Genomic DNA, 27,851 nt, shown 5'->3' with positions numbered 1-27,851 from the left:
GTGGCTCAAATATCAGGGCGACATCGATCTTATTCACCTAATGCAAGTAAGGAAATGGAGGGACAAAGCCGCTAAGCAAACCTGAGCAATTTAAAGCAGAAGACGATGAAGAAGAAGAAGAAGAAGAAGGGTGTCCTGGTGGTTTTTGTCTAGGTGGTTATTGTAGAATATATGTGTGTAATGCTGTTTATATCGTATAACATGCATTACATCTCACTATAAGGAAATTTGGTTTAACTTTACCCCTTTACACTACAATAAACCTAGCACTGTTAGGCATTTACAAGATCTTATACCAAACTTTTTCTCATAGATATGTAAAGCAGCAGCCATTGCTGGACATGGGAAGTGACATGGCTGGTGGATTTTATCATCAAGATATTCTTTTTACTGAACAAATTTCAACTTTACCTCATATTTTCTCTGAGGGTTATCTACAGTATACTATTAGAGGTTGGTAATAATAATTATACATATCCACTGTAAAGGAAGTAATTAAAATTCAGAATGGCATTTCTTCTTCTCAACCAAACATCTACATTCTTTAACTTTATGGAATTACTAGTGATTCTTCACCATGAAAACATTTAATAATGTGAATATTTAAGGAATTGTATTTTCCTACTTGATATGTGTACTGTAATTATTTGAATAAACGCCACCCTTTTATTTTTCTTGAGGGAAGCGTTTATTTTTTTTAGCTGTAATATGGTAATAAATTTCCCCAGGATAAAAAACTCAACAAGCGGCAGATAAAATCATTAAAATATCTACAATTTAAGATTATTTTTTGTAATTTTATTGTTTATTTTTTGCTATTGTCTTCTTTTCTGCATTTCAGTATATTGGGTCAAAGCTAGATTTTTAGTTTTATGTGGAAACATTGAGAGGGCAATTGAACAGTTTGATTTGGTGAGTGCAACAACTTCTTTATGATGGAAAAAAAACTTCTACTTATGTTTCTACTACGTAGGTATTTTTTTTTGTGTGATTTTGATAAAATGATGAATGAATAAACCTTTATTTCAGTGTTCTGAACTATTAAGCCCTCAAAATAATGATGAGAATAGCAGTTTTCAACCAGTACAAGTTATGTTATCAAACTGCAAATATGATGATATAATATCTTTAGGTATGTACAAATTATTCACTTGACTGTTTTAAGGGTATTGAATCATCAGTGTAGAGGAGAGCATATGCATTTGTTCAGTATATTTCATGCCAAATTCTGACTGATTTTCCTGACTCAAATTGCAACTTCATTTTGTTGTAATGATGACTTTTCCACTACGTAACAATTTTTTGTATTATCGGCTATTCTGACTTTGAAATCTAATTATTGTTTTCAGAGGAAATAGATAAAAAGAAGAAATCACTAGAGCATACACAATCATTAGAAGAAGTGCGTAGACTTTTTGATGATGGGGAATACAGTCAAGTATCGAGTATTCTGTTACCAACGTTGAAACAGCCTATGATGGTAACCAAGCATGTTGGTGAGCAGAAATCAAGTGAAAGACCGTCTCAGATCTTATTGCTTCTGCAGTCATTATTAAAGCAAGAGGTGTATCAGGTATTTATTTGATTTTAGGTTAATTTAGAAAATCATTAAATATAGATGATAACAATTCATTACTATTGCAAATCATTTGATATTATTATTTGATATTATTTTGATGCTGTTTTTATTTGTTTTTTCATCAGCAATGTTTGTCATGTGCAGAAGTCGCTCTCATCGAAGCAATTCATGAAATAAACCATGCTGTAGACTTGACATTCAAGGAGGAATGGATTGATGGCCTAATTCACATTTGTATTGCTATTGATAAGTATGTCAAAAGCTTATTGCTACTTGCTTTTTGTTTCTGCTTCTGTTACCTTTTGGAAAGACACATTTTGCATGGAATGTGTACTTATGGAATTATGCCATTTTAACTGTAAATTATAGTTAAAAATTAATCTATATTATAATTTGAATAAGGGAAAAAAGGTTTGTTATTGTAAAACTCGTTAGTGGGTGAACGGATGATGCCATAATAAATGTCACCGTTATGTGTATTACATGTAGTTCTATCTAAATATTTTTTAATTCGTTTTTAAAGCGGTTTTAATTTTTTGATAAAATAAATTCTACATTAACACATAGGCAATCGAGCCCATGGTTCTCCACATGTTATGGCAGCTGCCATTGTTCTTCCTGTAGCGATGATTTTCACAAAGCTAAGCTGGCGATGGATTTCTGAAGGGTGCTCAATTATTAATTGATTAAAAATAGTAAAAAATATAGATAAAAATATCAATTTTTTTTACAATTGTATACTTACATGATGTTGTAGACAACTCGTGAGTAGGTTGGATGAAGTATTGAAACAATTTGAATAATTTTAAGAGGTTGGCACGAAACTACATAAGCGGCAAAAGAATTGTACGTACTATTATCAACAGCAGCTGTAAGTACATTGGTGGCACCATGATTATGTAGGCCAATATGTCATATTCAAGCGATACTGTGTTTGCTGGTGCAGGTTTATTGTCATACCAATATTAGGCTTACAGTATTATTTTACTACATTATAAGTTACAACAAAGGTTCTTGTTTTCATATTATTTTTGACCACCAATCCATTGGAATATACAACACTGCAGATAATATATCTGGAGTAGCCATCCCCACGACACAAACGTATCCCTACGGCCGCAGATACATAGATAAAAATCTACATTATGAAATGTCCTCTTGTTTCTTCTTCTTCCGCAAGTTTCTTAACTGATCTTTTTTTCAGAGCAATAGTTTCAGAGAAACATGTGATAAAGAAACTTGAAACTGGTCAACTTATTCGTCTTACAAACAATCTCATCCGGATAATTGAAATTGCCATGGAGAGAGACATTGGAGAAGTTGGCCAAGTATCAACCGTCTACCCTTGGATTCTACTTTACCGCTTAATCAAACTGTATGTACAAAAATTCAGGTTTTCCTGACTTTGAAATTTAAAAAATGATTTTTAAACAAAATTAGAAATGATCTCTTTTCTCAAAAGTTTTATATTTTTGTGATATATTTAAATATGACATTAACTTGAAATATGAATAGTTAAATAGCATAACACTTTTGAAGCACTGGGTGTAGCATTTAAACAGACTTATTTGCATATTTTAAGTAAAAGTTATTTATTTTTAAGCGAGGAAGATCAGATAGAGTCTATGAAGATAGTGGATGCAACAACCTCTGATAGTATTCAACCATGTTTACCATCATCGTTGATGTTGTTATTAACAGCTCATGAGTGTCTTGGCAGGTGAGAAAACAATTGTGATAATATGTACCTGGTGTGTGCTTCCTTAAGTGCATTGGGGCATTTCAGCAGAAGATATTTAAGTTTGAGTTTTATTTAGTAATCAAGGTCATAAAATACATACATCATATAACATAAATAAAACAATCAATACAATGTATAAACAAACAATGGTGCGATGGACCAGACATTGATCTCAAAGAAGAACAAGAATACAATAAAATATTCAACCCCATATTGTAAGGATTACAACTCAGCATGATGAATTTTTGATTTGGTTTTTCCAAGATATCAAATATTATACATTATTTTTGTATTTGTTTCCTGTTAAAATTGTTGTTTATTCTTACAGACGTTCATGGTGTTGTAATGATAAGGGTGCCTTGCTAAAATTGCAAATTTCTGTTCTGGAGGAAGAACTGTTTAACCGTCCTGAAGAAGATGCACATCCGTTTAAGTCTGACTTGGAGCGTGCACATGCACATCCGTTTAAGTCTGACTTGGAGCATGCACATGCACATCCTTTTAAGTCTGACTTGGAGCGTGCACATGCACATCCGTTTAAGTCTGACTTGGAGCATGCACTTGAACAGAGTTTCTACTGTTTGTATAGTCATCCAAACCGCAAAACTAAAGCAAGACACCTTAGTGATCATGGAGTTGATGAGGTATTTACCATACTTGGTATAAAACTGAAATAGAGAATGGTTCTAGATCAATCCACAAAAAAGTTATTGAAAATCGAGGCTATGTCTCTGCTGTTCTTGTATTTGGAGTTGTCTATATATAATACACTAATATTGAATTTGAAAGACTCTAAGCAGCATCTGTTTTTTTTTTAAATTTCAAGTTACCATTACTTTGGGAGGATAGCAGATTTTTGTTCAACTACTTCAAACCAAAGATTCTACCAGAATTTGACAGCTATAAAACCAGTACAATGTCAAGTGAACTAGAGAGTCTTCTACTCAAGATCTCACGCATTATTCCTGCACAAGAAAACCCAGCTAATACACTAGAATCAATTCAGTTATACCTTGATGGAACTACAGACACTGCCCCTTATATACCACAGGATAAACCTGTCCAAACGTATGTTGTTGCATATTTCTTTTACTCCAGAGGGTTTTAATCATCAATAGATTTGAGGGGTGGCATCACCCATCCCTTTAAGAATTGCCATTTCTGAGCCCAGACCATATTTACATAATCCTCACCTCAAAACGTTTGTACTCAAATTGCATTAAAAATTATTAAGTATTGTCTCCCTGAAAAAATAATTCTTAAAATTTTTGTTGTTGAATATGCCATTTTAATGTCACCTAATAGTTATCCACTTTGAGACAAAAATTGGATCGAAAAAAGAATGTGTTTATCCACAAAATGTAATTTAAAGCAAAAAATAGTCAAATTGACTGCCAGCCAATGGGTTTTTGGTCGAATTTAACCATTTATTTTGTCATTTTATAAGTGAAAACATTATTTTTGCCGTTTTTTTTTCTACAAAAGTGATTAACTTTTTTAAAACTACAAAATAATCGATTCAAAGTCTGATTTTATGAATGTTTATTTTTTCATGCTTTTGGGGGACAATACATCTTTAAACCTTTCTGAGGCTCATTCCTTTTTTCACTCTGGTCTGTTTCTTTTATCAATTTGTTTAGGCTTGTCGGTAAAAGTTATCAAATAACTATAATGTATATATATTTTCATTACATGATAATCTATGAATCAAGATGCAGAAAAGATTAAAATGTTTTTTTACAGACATGTGGTGCAAGAGCTCTACTACTTACTAGCAGACTATTATTTTAAAAACAAAGAATGGGGGTAAGTATGCTTCTCAAATGAGTGAAAACAAGGAATATAAATTAACTTGCATTATGCACATTGTAGGCTAGGTTCTAGAGAGCTTGTCTTCGATACAACCATGTCACAATTATTTAATTTTGTAAATACACCAAAATGAGGTTCATTTACATAACCGCATGCTCATTTTAGCCAACAATAGCATCTTAATCTACTTTACACATTCTGACATTTTCATTGTGTAATCATTACACTGCCTGCTTTACAAGTTGTTTTTTCCCTACAGAAAAGCTATTAAATTCTATCTACATGATTTGTGTGTAAACCCTGATCGATTTGACAGTTGGGCAGGAATGGCAATGGCACGTAGTACCAGACTTGATCTCAAAATCAACTCTGTAAGTTGGTATATCTAACTGTAAAATTGCATTCTGATATTCTGACATTCAACAACAATTACTTTTAAAACTGTGTATGACTCAGTTGTTTGGATGGAGCATTGGCCCTAAAGCTCTGTTTACACTGATAAAAAGATGTGATGTGTCCATATAATAATAGACACAGTGATGTCATATCACTACCATATTTGGGTACATCACTTTTTAGTTAGATAGTGTAGACAGAACTTAAGAAAAAAACCAATTTGTCCACCCCAAATAAAATTTAAAACTCAATGCAAAACATTTGTTATAGTTCTTATTAATATCTTGTTAATAATAATGTATACATATTTCCAATCTTATACAGACTGTGTAAAGAACACATTTGTCATTCAAGAAACTCTAGGTTTCTTGTATATAATTTATGATCTTTTACTCCTGTTTGTTTGAATACATTGTTTTATTATTAGTATTGTTTGCTCAAATGTGATTTGATTTCTACTGCTACAGTGTGATTCCAAATCTGAAGGACCAATATTTAAGCAAGCATCATCAGCTGCAAGATGTTTTGAGAGAGCATTTCAGATTGCTTCATCTAACTCAACGTTATGGATGGAATATGGCTCACTATCTTATATGATGCATTCATATTCTTCAAGGCAATTGAAACAGGTAACTTATGGTCAGGTGTTTATGGCTTGGGAGGTAAATGTTGCCGACCTAAGAAATATAACCGTTAATATATATTGGTACTTCATAAAATATGTTGAAAATTCATTTTCCAAACACCGTAGCATACAAAAATACATATAATAAATTTACAAATATATAACAAATTATTAATATTATATATTATTGATACAGTCATTGATTAATACTCATACTGGAAATTTGTGAAAGGTATATAAAAAATGTTTTTTGGATTTAAAATAAAAACTAAACAAGAATGGTTATTTAAAAAACAGACAAGTATGCAAACTCAATGTGTTTAAATGTCAATGTTTTGTACATATTATATGGAGTAACTGGGAGTGGATTTTGTTTTATTTAAATGTCGGAATCCAATTTTTATCTTGTATTCATTTTTAGCTTAAAACCCAATTTATAATGGTTTTTTTTTCATAAAGCAACAAACTGCAGTATCATCTGAACAGAAAGAATTTCTAACAAAAAAGAAAAATGAAATGTTGCAGCAAGCTAAGATATGTTATTTAAAAGCAAGTGAATGTGAAGGTGAGTTGGAAGAGGAAGAGTGGTTGGTGCATTATATGCTGGGCAAGATAGCTGAGAAGGAAAAATCTCAACCTCAAGTTTACTTGGACCATTATAAACTGGTAAGAAGAATTTGAATAATCTTATTAAATGTTATCAACCAGCTCGCTCACTTAGGTCATCGGATGATGCTACACTGCTTAGCGTTCCATCAGTTAGACTTTGGACAGCTATAGACAGGGCTTTCTGCCAGGTTGCACCAATGTTTTAGAATGGTTCACCGCATACTTAGTTTTAAACATGCTCTTAAAACACTTTTTAAAAATTTAGAGTTTGATAATAATTTTAATTTTACGAATTATTAACAGTGATTTTTAACTTTTAAAATCTTTTAAACATTCTTTAAACTGTTTTATTTACTGTAGTATGACAACTTTTAATCGTTTGACCTTTATAGTGTTTTAAATACATTTTAAAACTTTTATAATGATTGTACATGTGTGTATGTATGTAGTGCGCCTATGAGCAATTTGATTGAATATATGATGCATTATAAATGTTCATTAGTATTATTATTAATATGAATTGGAAGTTAGTACTCTAAGTTAGTACCATTTTCTTTAAAGGCATCAATGGCCCTACATGAAAATGAGGCTCGTTACCCTAAGAAGATTCCTTACCACAACCCACCAGATCTCGCACTGGAGTCACTAGAGGTAAACTTACACTCATCGCAATGAATTAAAAAAGCATACTTTACATGAGTTCCATCAGTTAACCTCTTTTACATATTTTGACACCATTTTGTGTTTGAAATTAGATTTAATATTAGAAAAGGAAAATTTCTGCTTAAGGTCAGTGAAGATGACTGATGAATGAATGACTCATGATCATCATCTGGGCCGTAGGAGGTGATGATCATTATTTAATATTATTATGTAAAAAGGCCAAAAAATTGTTTGCCCTACTGCCTAAATTGCCGAAATCTATAGGCTATGGATTGTCTTTTTTTGTAATTTTCTAATTAGCCTTGTTGTTGAGGATGTATCGGCATCGGCAGTATTTTGCAGACCTAGAAACTAGGGTAGATACAGCGTCTCAGCTTGAAAAAGCATGCAGAATTTAATGATTTCAGGGATTATCTAAATTCGATATTATGTTTACCACACACCACCTGTGGCTCAAATACTCAGTTCTGAAAGTGCCCTTTTCATGTGGGACACCCCCCCCCCCCCCCCCCCCTCTCGAAAATGTATAGATCCGCCCCGGCAACCAAATTTCAAGGATATGTCTACTGTAGGTGTGTTGTAATTAAACACTAAAACAAAATAATTTACCACTTTGAATAAACGCCTCCCTCGAATAATGTTCCCATAGAACATAATTTGGAATAAACGTCCCAGGCGTTATTTGTTTATTTATTATTATTTCCTTGTGTAAACACTCCGCCACAGACACAATATACAACATTTCTGTTTGTAGTAGAATTCATTGCTTGACATGATCTACAATTTACCAAGCATTTTGATACAATTTACATTATTGTTCACTTCTTCAAATTATTTGATATATTAATTGTGTTGTATTTTTTCATATCTAGGTGGTATTTATTTGATTATAGATCTTACCATATTACACCCAAAAAAAAAAAACACCTCCCCCGAATACACGTCTCCCTTAAATAAACACCCAATAAAAACCCTCCTGAACAATTAATACCCTACAGGCTGTTTATTCAAATATATACGGTATAAAGCTTAAACTGTTTACATAATTAACATAGAATTGGAAAGTCAAGTATTTAAAAAGAAATATATATTTCTGTTTTGTAGGTATTTTTTAGAATCCATACATCAATTCTAAAGTTGTTGGAGTTCCCAGATAAAAATACTGTAATTGACTATAAATTATTAAAGAGATATGTAAGTGAAGCAAGGCAATTTCCGTTTGCAAGAGGACTAGAGAAGAGATCTGAAGGCAAAGACTGGTATGAGTCTTTTTTTTATTGGCTGTGAAGTACAGTACTATGTAACAATGCGTTCTACGCCTGTATTAAAGGCATGTACAGCATACTGTATACTTTATGCCAGAATGCATTCTAAACGATCCTCTTATGCAAAAGAAATGCTAGATAATTGACCAAGAAATATTGTTTGTTTCATTGGGATTAACAATATAATTTTATAAAAATTTACTGTGCTTTTTCTTTCTTTTTCTTCTTTTCGGAATAATTTTGTGCCTATACAGTTTACGATCTAGTACTTATATATCTAGGGCAATAACACACTAGGAAATGTAAATTCAATTGTAAAAAGAGAGATGGATAGATTGATAGATATATGGTATGATGTTTCCTATGTATAAAGTTTTTAATATATTATCCTATACGAGCTGATACTGTGCCCAACAGAAGGGTGTTTTTTACCTCTCAACAACCTGACCATGTTGCGTCATAATATGCATAGTTTAACATGTCTTGTTGATTTGTACAGTTCTACTAGCGACACTGACACAGAAACAAGACCGTTAAACCAAAAAGTTCACCATCATCGAACATCGTTGTCATCAGGAGGCTCTAATACAGTTCAACAATTGATGGACCATGATTACATTGAAACACGAAAGAAGGTATCAAGAACTTTCAGTCAAGAATCAACAGGTATGCTACATTCTTAAGGAGCTCACAAATAATATACCTACCTTACTACCTATCCTCTTTGTGCCTTTTTTCCCATAAGGCTGCAAGATTACTCTCCGCCTTGCCTTCACTTCTTCGCTTATACTTCTCCTGTTGGTTTTGATTAACATGTCATTATTTGATATGACATATGGCCATCTTGTCCTCAATATTCTTCGTAAACATTTGAATTGAAATGTGTCAAGTTTCTTGTTGTCCCCTTCTGTTATTTTTCATGTCTCAGCCGTAAAGTAACACTGATAAAAACAAGTGATCTAAACAAATAATATGCTCACAGTTATATGTAGTTATTTACCTTAAAAGTATGCTATTTTGTACCTCCCAAGTATGCTACAAACCTAATTATGTTATATACTGTAGTTAAGTACATCACAGGTATGCTAATTAGTTATTATGATACATTATTAATATGATTACAACTATTTCTATTTTACAGATACTGCTTCTGATTTAGATTTCTTCTCTTCCGGGGATGAACCAATGTCACCCAAACTCACAGATTCAAACTTATATCAAGCAAGTACAAATTCAACAAAGTCGCCAATTGTACCGCTCGCATTACCAGGTTCATCAAAAAATAAGCAAATGAAGGTTTTACTTGTTAAAGAAGGGATAGCAGAAAAACAACATGGTGACAGTGACAATTATGACACCACAAGAATGACAGATGAACCAATATCGATGGTGGTTGAAGAACAACCACCCCAAACAACTGTAGATGAAGCTAAACAACATCCAATCAATGCAGATATTGATGAGAGTGGTAAAGCAACGAAATCGAGAGATGGAAAGTCTGTTGACATTACAAGATCTGAAACTATAAAGACAGATTTTGAAGCCATCTTTATTGAGGCAATAGAAGTTGATAATAGGGAAGGCCTGCACCCTGAAAAATCTATACCAATTGATGAGCCCAAAGAAACAGTTAAAACTGCAAAAAGTTTTCCGGCTGCAGTATCTGACAAATCTGCACAGAAACTTTCTGCAAAACCGTCTGGTAAATTTACTACAGATTTTGTCAGTGGGGTCCAATTGCTCTTAAAAGACCAGGAAACAAGTACAGAAGAAAAATCTACTGATCCTACTATATGTTCTGAAGATAAACAAGTTACAATTGTCAGTGACAGTTGTATTGGCGGAAGTACAGATATACAGAATTTAGCAAAAACTACAGAACCTCCAAAATCATCCAGTTCAGCCTTGCCAAAGGGACATAGTGATTCAGGCCCCATTTCAAGCTTTCAAATGGCATTTATGATGTCATCTGTACTTTCTTCTAATGAGCCCTCTGAAGACAATCAACCTGAGAGTGAAGAAACAAGAAATAAGGAAGCTCATAAAACAGATATTGATATTGAAGGCAAAAATGACTTGCTATGTATTGAAATAAAACCAGCAGAACAGATTACAGCAAAGCCTCATGAATTAAGTATTGTTATACCAAGTGGAGGTGTTAGTGAGGTTTTAAGGAATCTTCAAAAAGAATATCGTTCTTCAGGAGAATCACAGTCTGAAGAAGAAGTATCCATAGCTAAAACTAAAGATATAAGGAAAGAAGACCCAAATATGGAAAATAATACAGATGGCAAAGAAAATTTAAAAGATGAAATAAAATCAGGCAGTGATCAACAGACAAAACAGTACAAAGATATTGATGTTGCTGAGAATATTGAAGAATGTACAAGAAGTGAATCCATAATAAAGGAAATGATTGCACCCAATGAGAATGATTCAAGGATGGAGACTGATACAATAGAATTAAAAGAAGTAGAGCTACCTGAGAGGTCAGAGAAACATGACAATGAAATAGACAAAGCAATTTATTACAAATATCAGCCAGATAATAGAATTGTTATTGATACAGATACAAAGACATCGGCAGATAAAGTTAAACAGTCCAGTGATATTATAGATAATGATAAAAAGCCAACTGTTTCTAGAAATGCTGATAGTAAGCTAGTAGACAGTCATGCTGATAGTAAGCCAGTATACAGCGATGCTGATAGTAAGCCAGTAGAAAGCAATGATGATAGTAATCAAGTAGACAGCAATGCCAATTGTAAGCCAGTAGACAGCAATGATGATAGTAAGCAAGATGTAGAAAGCAATTCTGATAGTAAGCCAGTAGAAAGTGATACAGGAAAGGCAGTAGACAGCAATGATGATAGTAAGCCAGTAGAAATCAATGCTTATAGCAAGCCAGATGTAGAAAGCAATTCTGATAGCAAGCCATATGTAGAAAGCAATTCTGATAGTAAACTAGATGTAGAAAGCAATGCTGATAGTAAACCAGATGTAGAAAGCAATGCTGATAGTAAGCCAGTAGAAAGCAATGCTGAAAAGACAGTACCCGACAGCAAGGCTGATAGTAAGCATGTAGACAGCAATGCTGATAGTAAACCAGTAGAAAGCAATGATGATAGTAAGCCAGTAGACAGCAATGCTGATAGTAAGCCAGAAGACAGGAATGCTGATAGTAGGCCAAAAGACAGGAATATTGATAGTAAGTCAGTAGACAGAAATGCTGAGAGAAAGCCAGAAGACAGCAATGCTGATAGTAAGCCAGAAGACAGCAATGCTGATAGTAAGCCAGAAGACAGGAATACTTATAGTAAGTCAGTAGACAGCAATGCTAATAGTAAGCCGGAAGACAGCAATGCTGATAGTAAGCCAGAAGACAGGAATAATGATAGTAAGTCAGTAGACAGAAATGCTGATAGTAAACCAGAAGACAGGAATGCTGATAGTAAGTCAGTAGACAGCAATGCTGATAGTAAGCCAGAAGACAGGAATACTGATAGTAAGTCAGTAGACAGCAATGCTGATAGTAAACCAGAAGACAGGAATACTGATAGTAAGTCAGTAGACAGCAATGCTGATAGTAAGCCAGAAGACAGCAATGCTGATAGTAAATCAATAGAAAGCAATGCTGATAGTAAGCCAGAAGACAGGAGTGCTAATAGTAAGCCAGAAAACAGAAATACTGATAATAAGCCAGTAGACAGCAATGCTGATAGTAAGCCAGAAGACAACAATGCTGATAGTAAGCCAGAAGACGGGAATGCAGATAGTAAGCCAGTAGACAGCAATGATGATGATAGGAAGGAATGTGTAGAGACACATAATTCAGATCAAAGAAACTCCAAGGAGCATGTACAGTTAATTGATGATTGTATTCTGGGATTAAAGTTATGTTTGTCACGCTTTTCACAACATTACAAGGCATTATTTCGAATGGCACATGTCTATCACTTTGTACCAACACATAAGGTAGATATTTTTCTATCAATAATATTTATACACTCTATTTTGAAATAATGTTGACACTATCTGGCATTAGCCAGATATCACATGGTATTATAATGTCCCTCTAAATAAACAATAAAACTTAATTTGGAGACAAAAAATGCTCAAGTTGGTAAAACCAGGAGCTGATTAACACATCTATCAATTATCCTGGATCTGGAAGAACCACAAACTCTGAGGTGTATATACAATATTTGTTATGGAATTGCTTTGGTCCTGGAATCGCATTGCTCCTTTTTCAGTAATTTTCTGTTGTATATGTATGCACATTTTTGTTCTATAAAGACAATGTCTCTTATTCATTTTTACAGAATGATCAATGGAGTCGAGATATATTGTTAGGTACAAGTATACCATGGACTCAGATACCTCATCTTGCAGCCCCAGCTTTATTTGCTGATGCTAACAAGAATAAGAACTTCTTCCATGGAATTTGGAGAATACCAGTAGAAGAGATTGATAGGTAAATACACAGCAACGTCCATTAATATACATTTCATGAAAGAATTACAAGTGCTCTAGGTTGCTTTTGTTTTTCCTGACCAGTTATTGTTGTTTTAAATAATATATAAATGAAATGGGCCATCAAAAATGACAAGTTTTATCTAATCATCAATGTGTAGTATCAAAATAATGAAACCTCTTTATTATACATGTACGACACGTTGAAAACAAAAAACAATTTTTACTTAAATTTGAACTATTATTATCCGTGCAATAAATGAATCAATTTACGACTATTACTCAAATGAGTACAGTTACAGAAATTTACATATTAAGATTCTACGAGTATTTGCTGTCGTTAGATTATTACATAATGAAATAAATCATAGATCATTATTAGATTATTGATTGTTATTAATATATTTGATTTGTAGATCAGGTAGTTTTCCATCTCACATGCATCGAGCAATACATCTTTTGGTTGATGTGTTGCTCAAGCTTAAAGATCATCAGATGTTACTGCAACTCTCTGTCAAACTGAATAGGACACCAGAACTTAACAAGTAGGTTCATATAAATGAGGAGCCCGACAGTGTTTCTTCATTGGCAAAAAGCATATATTTACCATATCATATGTTGATCGTTGGTGGCATGGTTTCTTGATTAATAATTATGTTATTTGAGATATATTATGCTTACCATTTTGAAATGGTTAGTGCATACTTGTGTGCTCTGTGCAATATTATAGATCAGTTGTGAATTCTGCATCCCCATATAATCTGAACTTTTTTTTTATCTTTACACAGTTCAGGATGTTAAATATATATTTTTTTCTGTTCACCAATTACTGGCACAGTATGATACTGTACCACAGATAAAAATAAACTTAAACTTCCCTTTTTAGGAAATATTTAAGAGATCAAGATCGGCAGTTTCTTTCTACACAATCTTATGAAAAATGCCTTGATGTATTAAAAGCAATGATAGAGATGTACAAGACAGGTTCAAAAGATGATCAAGGAAGAGTTTTGATGTTTGTCTATCGAGCTAATCAAGTTAGGCATAACAAGCTTCAAATTTCAAGTACAAAAACCAATCACCTTCTCATTGAAGCATTTAAACATTTGAAAGAAATTAAGGTGAGAATCAGTTGCAGGTCGTATCACTAACAATGCACCCAGTTATATACATTCATGTCAACATTATCACTTTATCACGGATAGTAGTCAAGTGGCCGAATGTTTAAGGCAAGGTTGTTGCAAACCACAGGCAAACAATTGGCACAAGTTCTCCTTGACAATAGTTCTCGCCTAAAACTGAAGCTCTAGTGTACACATCTTGCTTGTGTGGACTTTTGAGAGTAACCAAGTCTACTAATCTATCTCGGTCCATGTTGTTTGGTCCTTGTGGACAGACAAATGTACGTCATTTGGTGGCAACGCTACATGCTAGGACTCGAAAGTGATTAATTTAACTTTTGGGGTGCCCTGTCTTCAGTTCAGTTATTTATGATTCTATTTATGTATTTTATTTTTGTAGAAACACATGAAATATGAATCCAGTAACTGTTATTAATTGTTATTAATGTATAGCATCAACATTTAAATTTGAGTAATATAGTATGAGTTTCATGATTAATTACAATTAACTAACATCAGTTGTTTGATGATTATTAGAAACGTACTGTAATTCTATTTGATAGGTTGGTGTTGACGGTGTCATTTTAGAGGAGGCTCTAAGGCATTGTGCAAATATAGAGAGTAGCAAACATAGCAGTGTAAGTCAATTTTGACCATTACAATATTGTGCATTCATCAGCCCTTTTCTCCAATTATAATCATAACCATACCTATCTAAAATTGGTATGCAAATAACATGACCAGACCATTTTGTAGTACAGTATATACATGATGATTCACCGCAATGTAGGACCTATAATTCTGCTACAACGATCAGTTTTATTTCCTGCTTTGCTATGCGAGTTCTAAAGTTTTGCATGTCCGATGGAGAGTCAAATGTATCAAGTTTGTTATTGTTTTATTTGTTGCTTGGTCGAAACCGTTTCATTCTTAAAGCAGTTTTTTATTCCAATTACTCTTAAACATAGTCTAATGTGAAAGAAACAAATTGTTTATATTTACAGGCGACGGACTCCACATCAGTACTATCACTAAAAACAGTTTCTGGGAAGTCTGACACTCCACATGCATTTAAAAGTGGTGACCATTTGCCTTCTGTGTCAAATGTACGTAAATATATTGATGCTGGATCTGTTAGTAAGTGCACAATTAACACCATTGATATAGGGAAAATAGCATCAAATACAGTCAATGATGACAGCAGCAAGTCAAGAGGATCCACCTCATTTGCTGATCAATTCAAACATTTTGCTTCGTCATTTAAAACAAATAAATTTCAGCAAGAAGCTTCAAATACTAAACCAATAAAAAGATTGCTGAAACCATTTATGCACCTAGAAGAACCAGCTGAAAAACTGATGAGACCAAGTCAAGAACAAATCCTTAAGCAGACACCAACATGTTTGTCAGACACTCTAAACAGGTTTCTTCCATTATATGGCTCTGCAAGTAAAGTACTCAGTTCATCTTCACTTTCAACCAAGATAGATTCTACTAATATAACCCACACTAAATCACCACCTAAAAATATGCTTGCGTCTGGACTGACAATTCCATTACATCGTATTGCTGTTGGTGATATGACAGCATTCAGATCTAGTGATCAAGTTAAAACAACCAGTCAAGGCACATCTGGAATCCATGCAAGAGTTCTGCCTATTATGTCCGATGAAGAGAAACAAAAGCTAAGAGATTCTCTCTCAAAAATGGAATAGGAATTCCTTTATTTGTACAATGGACAATAATACCAGGAACTATTATTTAATTTCTGCAAATAATGTAGTTAATAGGATTAATTAATAGAATTAAAAAGAATAATAATTTAGTTATAAAAGTACATTCTTATCTGTTTAGTTTCTATTTTTAACCAATCTTAGATGTGAAATACATATAGAATTATTAATGAAAGCTCATAAAAAATCATATTTATGATAACCCCTTGTTGGATTATGTGGACATTTAATACCCATACAAGGTTACTTTATTATACTAAATTGGATAATTAAACCTAATTACTTTATTGGATTTAACCCTTCCTGGGCACAAACACACTATTATAGATGTTATATGTGATGGAAGTTAACCATGTCCATATTTAACCCTAGAAAAAAAACAGGATATCACAACAATGAAAAAGCATGTCGTATTTGATTACAGATTAGATATTTTATTAGATAAATATGCAAAATATAAAAAGAACAGGGTAGAAAGTTTTGTCCTTTAGGTAAATAGACTACAGTTGTTCATGTTGGTTCCTCTTCGTCTGAATCAAATTCAACATCTTCATCTTTAACCCATTTCCCTCCTCTGTCTCTTTTCCATCCAGAGCTAAAAAAGAATAAATATTGTTTATATAATACTTTTAATTAGACTGTTGTATTGATAATTATGTAAAAAAAGAATTACAATGCAAGTAAACTAGGGTTCTTTTAAATACCAAGCCCTACTAATTATAACCAAGCCCTACAAGTACAAAGTATAAAATGTAAATTACAAAAAAAATATTATTATTTAGAGTGTTAATTTGCATTTTCATCATTATACCTTTAGAGCGATTTTGTCATAAAAAATTGCTTCAACATTTAATTTATATTGCCATTATGTCAACGCAAACATACTACTGTAGTTGATTATTCAACATCGTGTTTTGTATAATTTACACTTGATACTGGTAGGGCTTGGTTATGCTTGGTATTTAGGAGTAAAGAACAATGGCTGTATTAAAAAAACTCTTAAAACCTTGTAAGCTGCAATATTCGTTTAATTTCTTTCTTCTTATTTGTTATATCAGTTTTAAATTGTTGATGCGTTTCCAATCGATTATTCTGCATCTTTGCTTGATGTACTGAACCTTGTTCCTTTCCTTTTGACATGTGTACAATATTAAAAGCCGAGTTTGCATCTTTAGAGTTTGTAGAGACTGGTATTTGTGGAGTAACCTCAATTTTAATTTGCTGATTGTCCTGTTTGTTGCCCTGTGTTTTTGGAACTGGTTCATACACATGTGTATTTAAGTGATTGTTCTGTTTGTTTCCCTGTGTGTTTGGAACTGGTTCATACACATGTGTATTTAAGTGATTGTTCTGTTTGTTGCCCTGTGTGTTTGGAACTGGTCCATACACATGTGTACTTAAGTGATTGTCCTGTTTGTTTGGAACTGGTCCATACACATGTGTATTTAAGTGATTGTCCTGTTTGTTGCCCTGTGTGTTTGGAACTGGTTCATACACATGTGTATTTAAGTGATTGTTCTGTTTGTTGCCCTGTGTGTTTGGAACTGGTTCATACACATGTGTATCATGAACTGATAAAGCTTTACGTTTTGATTTTGAAATGTAAGGCATGAGTTTTGTTAGTGGTTGCAATTCAGTGGTAGTATTATTTGTTGTAACATGGCACTTCCATCTTGCTTTGTCAATTTCAATTTGAGTTGACATATTAGAAGTACATTGTTCTGTGGTGGCTGGTTCTTTGACCAGCTTACTATGAGTTGATGTAAAGAATATGCCATTGGGTGATTTATGCTGCCCATCATCACTGCTGAAATGAACAACAAAGATTAATTATGACCTGAAGAAAATATTTATTGTTGTGCTGAATTCTGTCTATTTTGTATCATAGTATATACAGTATACATACTACATACAGATTAGCGTCCTGAGGAGCTATGATAAATTTAAAATAGGCATATTTTTCATAAATTTGCATTAAATTAGCCATTTTTAAGTTCAACCTGCATGTGCATCATTATTTTGAAAATAAAGTTCGTAAATTATGAATAAAATTTATCACAGAAGGTACAAAAGGTAAATGTAAAATGGTCTTAAATATGCACTCAATTGCCCTAATATTGTACCACAGTGTACAGTAATTCTGCTAATAAATGTAGAAAAATAACTCCCAAGATAAAATTAAAGAAACAATGATGTTGACCTGGAACTGAAAGCAACTCAACAGAAAGGAACTGGTTTCCCCTTTAGAGCACTCGTGTAGACTTTTAAGCAACTTAACAGAAAGGAACTAGTTTCCCTTTAGAGCACTCGTGTAGACTTTTAAGCAACTCAACAGAAATGAACTGGTTTCCCTTTAGAGCACTCATGTAGACTTTTAAGCAACTTAACAGAAAGGAACTAGTTTCCCATTAGAGCACTCATGTAGACTTTTAAGCAACTTAACAGAAAGGAACTAGTTTCCCTTTAGAGCACTCATGTAGACTTTTAAGCAACTCAACAGAAAGGAACTATTTTCCCTTTAGAGCACTCATGTAGACTTTTAAGCAACTCAACAGAAAGGAACTAGTTTCCCTTTAGAGCACTCATGTAGACTTTTAAGCAACTCAACAGAAATGAACTAGTTGCCCTTTAGAGCACTCATGTAGACTTTTAAGCAACTTAACAGAAAGGAACTAGTTTCCCTTTAGAGCACCCATGTAGACTTTTAAGCAACTCAACAGAAAGGAACTGGTTTCCCTTTAGAGCACCCATGTAGACTTTTAAGCAACTTAACAGAAAGGAACTAGTTTCCCTTTAGAGCACTCATGTAGACTTTTAAGCAACTTAACAGAAAGGAACTAGTTTCCCTTTAGAGCACTCATGTAGACTTTTAAGCAACTTAACAGATAGGAACTAGTTTCCCTTTAGAGCACTCATGTAGACTTTTAAGCAACTCAACAGAAAGGAACTAGTTTCCCTTTAGAGCACCCATGTAGACTTTTAAGCAACTTAACAGAAAGGAACTAGTTTCCCTTTAGAGTACTCATGTATACTTTTAAGCAACTTAACAGAAAGGAACAATTTTCCCTTTAGAGCACTCACATAGACTTTTAAGCAAACCAACAGAAAGGAACTAGTTTCCCTTTAGAGCACCCATGTAGACTTTTAAGCAACTTAACAGAAAGGAACTAGTTTCCCTTTAGAGTACTCATGTATACTTTTAAGCAACTTAACAGAAAGGAACAATTTTCCCTTTAGAGCACTCACATAGACTTTTAAGCAAACCAACAGAAAGGAACTAGTTTCCCTTTAGAGCACCCATGTAGACTTTTAAGCAACTTAACAGAAAGGAACTAGTTTCCCATTAGAGCACTCATGTAGACTTTTAAGCAAACCAACAGAAAGGAACTATTTTCCCTTTAGAGCACTCATGTAGACTTTTAAGCAACTCAACAGAAAGGAACTAGTTTCCCTTTAGAGCACTCATGTAGACTTTTAAGCAACTCAACAGAAAGGAACTAGTTTCCCTTTAGAGCACTCATGTAGACTTTTAAGCAACTTAACAGAAAGGAACTGGTTTCCCTTTAGAGCACTCATGTAGACTTTTAAGCAACTTAACAGAAAGTAACTGGTTTCCCTTTAGAGCACTCATGTAGACTTTTAAGCAACTTAACAGAAAGGAACTGGTTTCCCTTTAGAGCACCCATGTAGTCTTTTAAGCAACTCAACAGAAAGGAACTAGTAGCCCTTTAGAGCACTCATGTTTTGGTCAAATTTCAACAACATAGTTGAGTTGAGTTCCATGTTGTCATAAGCCCACTACTTTTATCCTTACTGTTTAAGCCTGATCAGAAGATATGTTTACACTTACTTGGTTGATTTGTCTGGGTCTTTTGGTCTGCCCCATTTTACACAGCTATTATATGGCTGTGCCTTCAACAGTAAATTCCTTGTCTTTTCATTTGTTTTGGTTATCAGTGGTGAAGGTTCCTCCTAAACATTGTAAAGGTAAGCTGCATTATGGTATGGTAAGTTGTTTTATATTATGGATCAAACATTTAATAACACCATTAACGCAGGACAACCCACTTCCATTTTAAATTGAATATCAAAGGTGACGGGGTAGTTAAAACAGTGCATCCTAGGTTATTTTTGCCTATGCATTGACCTTGTGGTAGTTATGTCATTTTACAAGAAATAGTAACACTACTTTTATACACTAGTATTTACTATTTTGTCCATATCCCAATTTTGTCATTTTGAATGTTCTGAAATAGTTGAATCTACACTTAATCATGTGTTGCTTTCAATCAATCACTAGATGGTATTATGTTGTGAGCCATAATATAATATATCAACATGTGGAGGTGTGCCTACTAGTCACTGAAAAACTTTATTTCAGAACATTAATAATAGAAGAATACAATAGCATACTATTTCCTGTAAAATGAAATCACAGCAAAAACAACATGTAGAGTGCGGTATCATGGATGGCCTACTTCGAATGAGAAGTGGATGAATTAAAAAGTTTACTTCAGTGCATACCTGCTCATTACTATTTCTTTCTTCCTTTTTTAAGTAATTTTCATGATGTTTTTTTTCCACTAAATGCATGTAGTCACGCTTCTTTTTGTAATGTGCTTCTAAACCTGATGTTAAATATATAGATAGATTACATTACATCAATTAGACAAAAGTAGCAAATAAACTAGGCCCCCTAAACATTCCATCGCGTGGTGAATTTCCGCATCTCCCATTGTCGCTATGATGTGACGTAGTTCAAGTTGGACTTGCGCAAAGAAAATAATGTGATTTGTATACAGTTGTAAATAAACATGATTTGCATTATTATATCATACATATACCAATGTATATCTAATTAAGCTATATAAAAATAGATATTTCATTCTTCAATATCTGGCCAATATAGCAAATTCAATAACTGTTACATTTTTTATAAATCTCGTTTAGAAACCATTCAGTCAACGATTTAGCCTGCCCCCCTCGAGAACTAACAAAATCGATCAAAATCTGTCTCGATTTAGTCGAGGATGGCCTGATTTAGTCGCCGATTTAGTTGAAGTACGGTTTATGAATTAAAAAGACGTCATTTTAAAGTTTTAGCTCTGACTAAAGTCAGGTTTAAGAATACGGGCATAAGTAAGTAAGTTACTTACATTTCTGATGCTTTTTTCCCTGACGATGAATTGTAAGCATGTCAAGAGTATCAAAAACAGGTCTATAATGACACACAGTACAGGCGTACCTAAGAGAACAATAGTACAGTACTGTAATTGTTGCAGTAGCCATGAGCCACTGCAATTATGTAGCCTACTTATTTCTTAGTTTTAATATGCAAGCTTTCCATTTTGGTGGGTTATTTTTCAAAGCCATGATGTTGCAGAAAAGAGGTGGGGAAAGGGGGAAGGTTGACTTGATTAGTGAAAAGATGCATTACCGGTACAGTATATATTTTGAGAATATGCCTCCAATTTTGTACTGTACATATGATATGTGGTATGATATGATGAAGATATAATTTGTTGTTACTACAACTACAACAAGGGCACATTAACATATTGAGGAATGATGTCACTGCAAAATTGAGTTCTAATCTCATATTAAATGTATAATTTGTTGCATGTTTTGAAAAAGGCAAAGTAATAAAACAACCACCTTCCATTGCTCATTAGAAAGGCTTCATCATCTGGAATGTGATGGGCAAACAGCTCTGCTACTCTTCGTTTCTGGATTTAAAAGAAATTAAATCACTGAACGTTGTAGAGTTACATGTTGTAATATTATTATTTATTATTATTATTATTATTACTACCACAATAAAGATCAGATATACTGTAGTCGGATTATGTAGTTATTTATGTATTAACAGTGCTCACAATATAATGTTGTATGTGCTATTGAAGACAGAGCTTTATGGGCCGGGTTATTTACTTTCATTTCAATTTTACTGTGCTGCCAGAAATGCCTGTCCTTATAGCATCCAAAATGCATTACATTTAACATATACTACAGTAATTTTGGTTTATACGTTTGACAATGGATATTAAGATAGATACTTTTCCACTTTGAACATGGGCAAATTTTGAAAAAGAACAAATTCAAAGGGCCTTTGATAATAGAAATGGGTTTATTATTTATTTTAATACATATACGAAATAATGGATTGTATACGAATATAAATGTATTGTTTGGTGATAATAAAAAAAAAGGTTGTTTTTTTTTCATAATTTATTTAAGCATGGTATTATATGGTTTTAAAATATTATTTAAGCTTTATTATAAATATTTTCCACTAAGTTTGCTCAGACTGTACTACAGTACTAATAAGTTTAATGACCATGTACACTAAAATGCAATTTGGATTTTGGGGATGTAATTGTTGGATACTGTATTCGTTCACACATATATTTATTTATATTAAGGCTGTGATGTGCTGTTGTTCAATACTAACTGTTCTCCTATTAAAGGCACTATGGGCGTGCCATAGATACTCTCGTTTGGTTTCAGTTTTTGTTGCTAAATTCATGTTTTCAACATAAATTCGGACGATTTTTGCCATAAAAGTTGGGTTTTCATAATTAATTAACAATTATCTACTCTCGTTTGGTAGGTATTTGCAACATTCTGAGTCTCGTTTGTTTCCGATTGGTGTTTAGAGTAGGACCCCTAGTACTAACAGTAGTAGGCCTCTAGTGTTTCTAGTAGCCTACTACTAGACTACTAGTACTAGCCTCTAGCGCCTAGCATGCTAGGCGAGGAGGCCTGTCACGTCTGTAGCACTGGAGCCTAGCTCTGGCTAGTAAATGAACAATTACAATAAAATAGTAGGTATAGGGCTTAGGCCTAGCCTAGTCAAGGCCTAGTATATTTCGGATACCTTAAGAACATTTAGCTGACTATAATCATCACCATCACGTTTAAATGACATTTTTACGTCGGATGAAACATCGATTGTGACAGACGATCGGGGGCTAGACGATCGATCGGGCTTATTCCAAGACGATCGGCACAACTGTGTGGACGTTCGAGCTCAACTGTGTGGACGTTTGGGCTCAACTGTGTGGAGTTCGGGCCCAACATTAAATATTAGGCGATCGGGCCCATTATACAAATAAAGGAAAGACGATCGGATCGGGCCCAATAAAATGAATTTATAATTGTTCTTTCCACGAGTTTGATAATTATCTTTTTCTGTGCGTATTTTCTAGCGTCGTACGTGCACGTGGTGTTCATTGTACTTCTGATAAAACTATAAATTCGTCAAAAGTTAAAATTTAGTTAGGCTATTCTTGCTTTTGTACTAAACCACATTCATAAAGGGCCAGTTTCTGCTAAACGGTATATTTTTGGTAGCAAAAGAACACGAATAGATAAAAGCACATTAATCAAGCCCCGTACGAAATCAATAATTTGTTGTTGCACAATAAATATTTCACTTCATCCACTCAGTATGTATTAAATTAGACGTGTAAAAATAATAACAATTAATATAGAAGGGAAAAATGAGGAAGGTAATTGAGTACAAAAGTCCGAGAAAATGATTAATAGATTAGACCTAACGTCTTCTGTATATGTCTAGGATTGTGAGATTCTGGATGAGAAGATAAAGGAATTGTATAAAGACATGTTTTTTTCCAGTATGAGGTTAAAAGATTTTAGTCTGTAAAGATACGGTATCTCCTCGTTCATTTATAAACTTCTTATTATTTGGACCGTTCTATGTGTTGACTGTTGGTTTGAAGCCTAGTTTACGGTACCGTAGGTGTAATGTTGTGTAATAAATACGAATGAATAAGACACGATTTTGGGAGAGTTACTATTCTTTGCTTTATTACTAGCAACAACGACCTATGGTGTGCCAAACGCGACACAACTAACTATGGTGTGCCAAACACGACACTACATCCCTCCATCTTTTACATAAAAACTAGAAAAATAAACTTTAAACAATTCGGTTGCCAAGCATTGACAATCTGCGGTGTTATAGAAATGTTATTATGAGTTCAGATTTGTAATTATCAGTGCTGATCATTATTAATACTATCAGAGTTACGATTAACTTATGGAACATAGTCTTTGAGATAAACTGGTGGCTGTCGAACTCTTTGAGGATTGCGCCTTGCATTATTTGTTGTTATGGGATGTTTTCCGGGAGAATCATCATCTGTGAGATAGTCGTCTTCGCTGTCTGTATTTGTGTTTGCGACATGATTGTTGAGAAGTTTGAAGAATGATGAGTTTCGAGTGATCCTGTGCCGTCCTCGCATTGCGGTAATCATTGTTCCGTTTGTTTTAGTTACCTTGTATGGTTTAGTTTTATATGGTGTTTTCGTTGATGTTAGTATGCCGCTTTCTTTTACGAGGACCATGTCACCAACTTCGATTTGTTTCTTTCGAGGTTTCTTTCGTCTTTCTGCGTAGTCCTTCATTTTTGATTTTTGAGCGTTATCTTTGTCTCTGACTGCATTCTGATTGATGCTTGATTGTTTGATTATTTCTGGGAGTCTTACTTTGAAGGTATGTCTAAAAATCAGAGATGCTGGAGGTTTGCCTGTGGTGTTGTGTGGGGTGGCTCTGTAATTTCTGAGGTATTGATTGAGTGATTGTTTATAGTTAACACCTTCGGCCACTGCGGTTTTGTAGACCTTTTTCAGATTACGCATTACTCTTTCCACCTCTCCGTTTGCTTGCGGCCATAGTGGAGTTATTTTGCGGTGATGAGTGCCAAGGTACTTCGTGAATTGAGAAAACTCGTGACTGTTGAATGGTGGTCCATTGTCGGTGCGAATTATACTGGGTATTCCAAAATTAGCGAATACTGTGTCTATCTTGGGAATAACTGTCTTTGCTGATGTTGATTTAACAACTTCCACTGTGATGAATCTGCTATAGTCATCGAGAATCACTAGAAGATGCTCGCCAGTAGGGAGGTCTTTAAAGTCAATACTAATTTCCTCCCATGGTCCGTTAGGAAGTTTCGACATCTGAAGCGGTTCATTGTGGTTCTTTTCAGTCACCGTCGCTTGACATGGTATGCAGTGTTTTACTTTTGATTCGACCATGCGGTCTATTCCGGGAAACCATATTTTTTCTCGGAGGAGTTGCTTCGTCTTTACTATGCCCTGATGTCCTTCATGGGCGATGTCTATTACTGTGTTTCTAAGTGCCTTGGGTATGACTATGCGGTGATCACGTAGGAGTATGTTGTTTTTTTGGTCGAATGTTAGCTGATTGCGAACTTTGTGCATGCACTGGAGATCGGAATGGAGGTCATCTTGATTTTTTAGAGCCTCGTGCCATTTGTTGCGAGTGATGGCCTTAATGCATGTTTGTATGAGACCATCATTTGCCGTTTCACGTCGAACTTGTTCCAGAGTAAGTGATTTAGGGATTGCGTTGTTTGTTACAAGATTGACATGTTCTTCTGCTGCGATGTCCAGTTTCGTCTTGTTGCTCATTGTAAGGCTGTGTCTTGACATATAGTCAGCCGGATTTGTATTGCCTGGTTGGTACTTCAGGGTGTAGTCGTAGGCTTGGATTTTTAATATCCATCTTTCGATACGTGGTGGTGGTTTCGATGCGGGATTATTGAATAGCGTAAGAAGCGGTTTGTGATCGGTCACTACATCGAACTCGCTGCCACATAAGTACAAGTGGAAGTGTTGGATTCCCCATATGACTCCTAGTGCTTCACGCTCTATTTGAGAGTACCTAGTTTCGACACTTGTAAGCGCGCGACTCGCGTATGCTAGCGGTTGACCGTTTTGGCTCAGTATGGCCCCGAGTCCACTTGGACTCGCGTCAGTTATGACCGTTGATTTCTTTTCTGGATCAAAGTAGGCCATGACGTGCGAGCTGGTTAGCGTTTTCTTTAGTTTGTCGAATGCCTGCTGTTCTTCTTCACCCCAGAACCATGGCGTGTTTTTGTGAGTGAGTTTTCTGAGCGGTGTTGTTATGGTAGCATAGTTTGGAATGAATCTAGCAACGTATTGTGTCATGCCTAGGAGCGATCGCGTTTGTTCTTTAGAAGTCGGTGCTGCAGCCTTTTGGAGTGAGACAATCTTTTTAGGATCTGGTGATACTCCGGTATCACTAAATATGTGTCCGTAGAATTCAACGCTGCGTTTGAAGAATTCGCACTTAGCTTTATTTAAGGTAAGGTTTTTATCTCTCAGTCTTTCCATACAGGCTTTGAGATTGTTTGCATGTTCGGCTTCAGTGTTACCAAACACTAGTATGTCATCACTTATATTTATGACTCCTTTTAGTCCACCTAGTGCAGACTGAATGACGTTTTGAAATTTTTCTGCTGCTGAACAAACTCCGAAGCTTAGTCGTTTATACCTGAAAAGGCCAACGTGTGTTGAAAAGACAGTAATGTATCGCGACTTTGGCGCTAGCATTACCTGATGATAGCCTGCGTTCATATCGATCTTTGAAAACATCACGGCTCCATTTAGTTTGCCGATTATGTCGTCGATTGTCGGTGTCACGTGTCTCTCTCTGCTTATAGCTTTGTTCGCGGCCCTCATATCCACGCAAATGCGAATTTCGTTAGGTTTCTTAGGCTTTGCTACAACAGTTATTGGTGAAATCCATGGAGTAGGTTCGTTGTCAACTGGTTCAATGATATCTAACTCCTGTAATCGTTTGAGTTCGCTTTCAACCTTCTTCCTTAAATGAAACGGTATCCTGCGATGCGATTGAGCCACAGGTTGTATTTCAGTATTTATGTGTAGATTGCACATAGTGTCGTTAAGCTTACCAATACCAGTAAACCTGTCTTTGTATGTCTCAGTTATTGTGCTTTTGTTTAATACCGTTGCATCTGCGTGTTCATTCAGGTTATACGTTACTTGAATTAGGTCGAGTGCTTTCGCTGTGTTAAAACTGAGTAGCGTTTCGACTCCTTTTTCGGCTACGCTGAAGGACGCTGATATTGTGTTCGTTTTATAGGTTATGTTTGCCGTGAAAGTTCCAGCTAGGCACAGTGCTTGTCGGCTTCCATAACCGAACACCTTTGGTAGCTTTTCGGTATATAGCTGTGGTTTGTGTTGCAGGCGTTTGTATGTCGACATACTCATTATATTAATAGTCGCACCGGTATCGATAATTGCGTTGACAGTGCTACCTTGAATGTTCAGATTAACTTTGGGTTGTTTTTCAGACTCAGTACCTGTAATATGGAATGAGTATTCGTCTTCGCTTGTTGTGCTATCGTTTTCATCGTTAGACATGGTGTCAACAGCATGTGCGTTATGTTTCTGTCTACATTGTTTAGCATAATGATTCATTTTACCACAATTGTTGCATTTTTTGCCGTATGCTGGACACGTATTTTTGCCTTTGTGAGGGTACTCACCTCCGCAGTATATGCAGATTGTTGGACTTGTGCGTGATTTTCTTGGATTGCTTTCCCTTTCCTGTTGTGTGTTTTGGTATTTCTGTTTACCTTTTTTGTGTGAACGCACTGTTCTCGCGTGTTGAGTTGCGTCGGAAAAGTCACTCGCTTTGCTTTGTTTCATTTGTTCAATCTGTTCGGATGCTGCCGTTTCTGCTCGTATTTTGGATATTGCTGTGTCTAATGTTAGATTTTCTGTACGCAGTAGGCGTTGTTTAAGGCTTGGCTTATTGATTCCTATTACAATCCTATCAAGAATGAGGCTATCTTTCAAGGTACCAAACTCGCATGTCTCTGCTAGACTTTTCAGCGAGGTAACAAAGGAATCAAATTTCTCACCTTCTTTTTGAACCCTGCAGTTGAAAATATATCGTTCATACGTGATATTGCGCTTCCCATCACAGAATTTCTTGAACTGTGCTAAGACTGGGCC

At 34.7% G+C, this 27,851-nt stretch overlaps 2 protein-coding genes across 3 annotated transcripts in view; one reads left to right on the top strand and one right to left on the bottom strand.

Annotated features, from left to right (window-relative positions):
• LOC144848938 (uncharacterized) overlaps positions 1-16,272 on the top strand; it is a 42,163-nt gene extending 25,891 nt beyond the window's left edge. Inside the window, exons 19-40 of the mRNA XM_078705889.1 lie at positions 314-453; positions 842-912; positions 1,030-1,132; positions 1,350-1,573; positions 1,705-1,829; positions 2,784-2,954; positions 3,183-3,299; positions 3,649-3,964; positions 4,147-4,388; positions 5,064-5,126; positions 5,392-5,503; positions 5,996-6,157; positions 6,613-6,819; positions 7,324-7,413; positions 8,530-8,684; positions 9,190-9,356; positions 9,832-12,665; positions 13,013-13,164; positions 13,580-13,708; positions 14,050-14,284; positions 14,848-14,922; positions 15,289-16,272. Of these exons, the coding sequence (XP_078562015.1) occupies positions 314-453; positions 842-912; positions 1,030-1,132; positions 1,350-1,573; positions 1,705-1,829; positions 2,784-2,954; positions 3,183-3,299; positions 3,649-3,964; positions 4,147-4,388; positions 5,064-5,126; positions 5,392-5,503; positions 5,996-6,157; positions 6,613-6,819; positions 7,324-7,413; positions 8,530-8,684; positions 9,190-9,356; positions 9,832-12,665; positions 13,013-13,164; positions 13,580-13,708; positions 14,050-14,284; positions 14,848-14,922; positions 15,289-15,999 (6,601 nt within the window). The 3' untranslated portion in view covers positions 16,000-16,272. The remainder of the gene's footprint in view (positions 1-313; positions 454-841; positions 913-1,029; positions 1,133-1,349; positions 1,574-1,704; positions 1,830-2,783; positions 2,955-3,182; positions 3,300-3,648; positions 3,965-4,146; positions 4,389-5,063; positions 5,127-5,391; positions 5,504-5,995; positions 6,158-6,612; positions 6,820-7,323; positions 7,414-8,529; positions 8,685-9,189; positions 9,357-9,831; positions 12,666-13,012; positions 13,165-13,579; positions 13,709-14,049; positions 14,285-14,847; positions 14,923-15,288) is intronic.
• A 106-nt stretch (positions 16,273-16,378) lies between these two features.
• Positions 16,379-23,046, bottom strand: LOC144849202 (uncharacterized). 2 transcript variants are annotated; one of them, XM_078706252.1, is made up of 7 exons: positions 22,895-23,046; positions 21,673-21,743; positions 21,174-21,262; positions 20,542-20,645; positions 19,868-19,989; positions 17,024-17,824; positions 16,379-16,612 (listed from the first exon to the last, which is right to left on the bottom strand). In XM_078706252.1, the coding sequence occupies exons 1-7, from the start codon at positions 22,943-22,945 to the stop codon at positions 16,528-16,530; spliced, it is 1,323 nt and encodes a 440-aa protein (XP_078562378.1). In that variant the 5' UTR covers positions 22,946-23,046; the 3' UTR covers positions 16,379-16,527. The 2 variants fall into 2 exon arrangements, with proteins under 2 accessions (XP_078562378.1, XP_078562379.1); XM_078706253.1 differs by lacking the exon at positions 20,542-20,645 and having other exon boundaries at positions 22,895-22,958.
• Positions 23,047-27,851: the final 4,805 nt, after the last annotated feature.

This window comes from Antedon bifida, chromosome 7 (genome assembly GCF_963402885.1).
Source record: "Antedon bifida chromosome 7, ecAntBifi1.1, whole genome shotgun sequence".
NCBI lineage: Eukaryota > Metazoa > Echinodermata > Crinoidea > Comatulida > Antedonidae > Antedon > Antedon bifida.
The sequence above is the reverse complement of the archived record's forward strand: the minus strand, read 5'-3'. Positions and strand labels throughout refer to the sequence as shown.

Excerpts from the sequence above, each read along its gene's own strand:
- LOC144849202 (XM_078706252.1), bottom strand. The coding sequence starts at position 22,945 with ATGTCATTTAAACGTGATGGTGATGATTATAGTCAGCTAAATGTTCTT. Across the intron at positions 21,263-21,672 it reads TTTCTAATGAGCAATGGAAG|GTACGCCTGTACTGTGTGTC; the intron begins GTGGTTGTTTTA and ends TTGTTCTCTTAG. Across the intron at positions 17,825-19,867 it reads GACCCAGACAAATCAACCAA|CAGTGATGATGGGCAGCATA; the intron begins GTAAGTGTAAAC and ends TGTTCATTTCAG.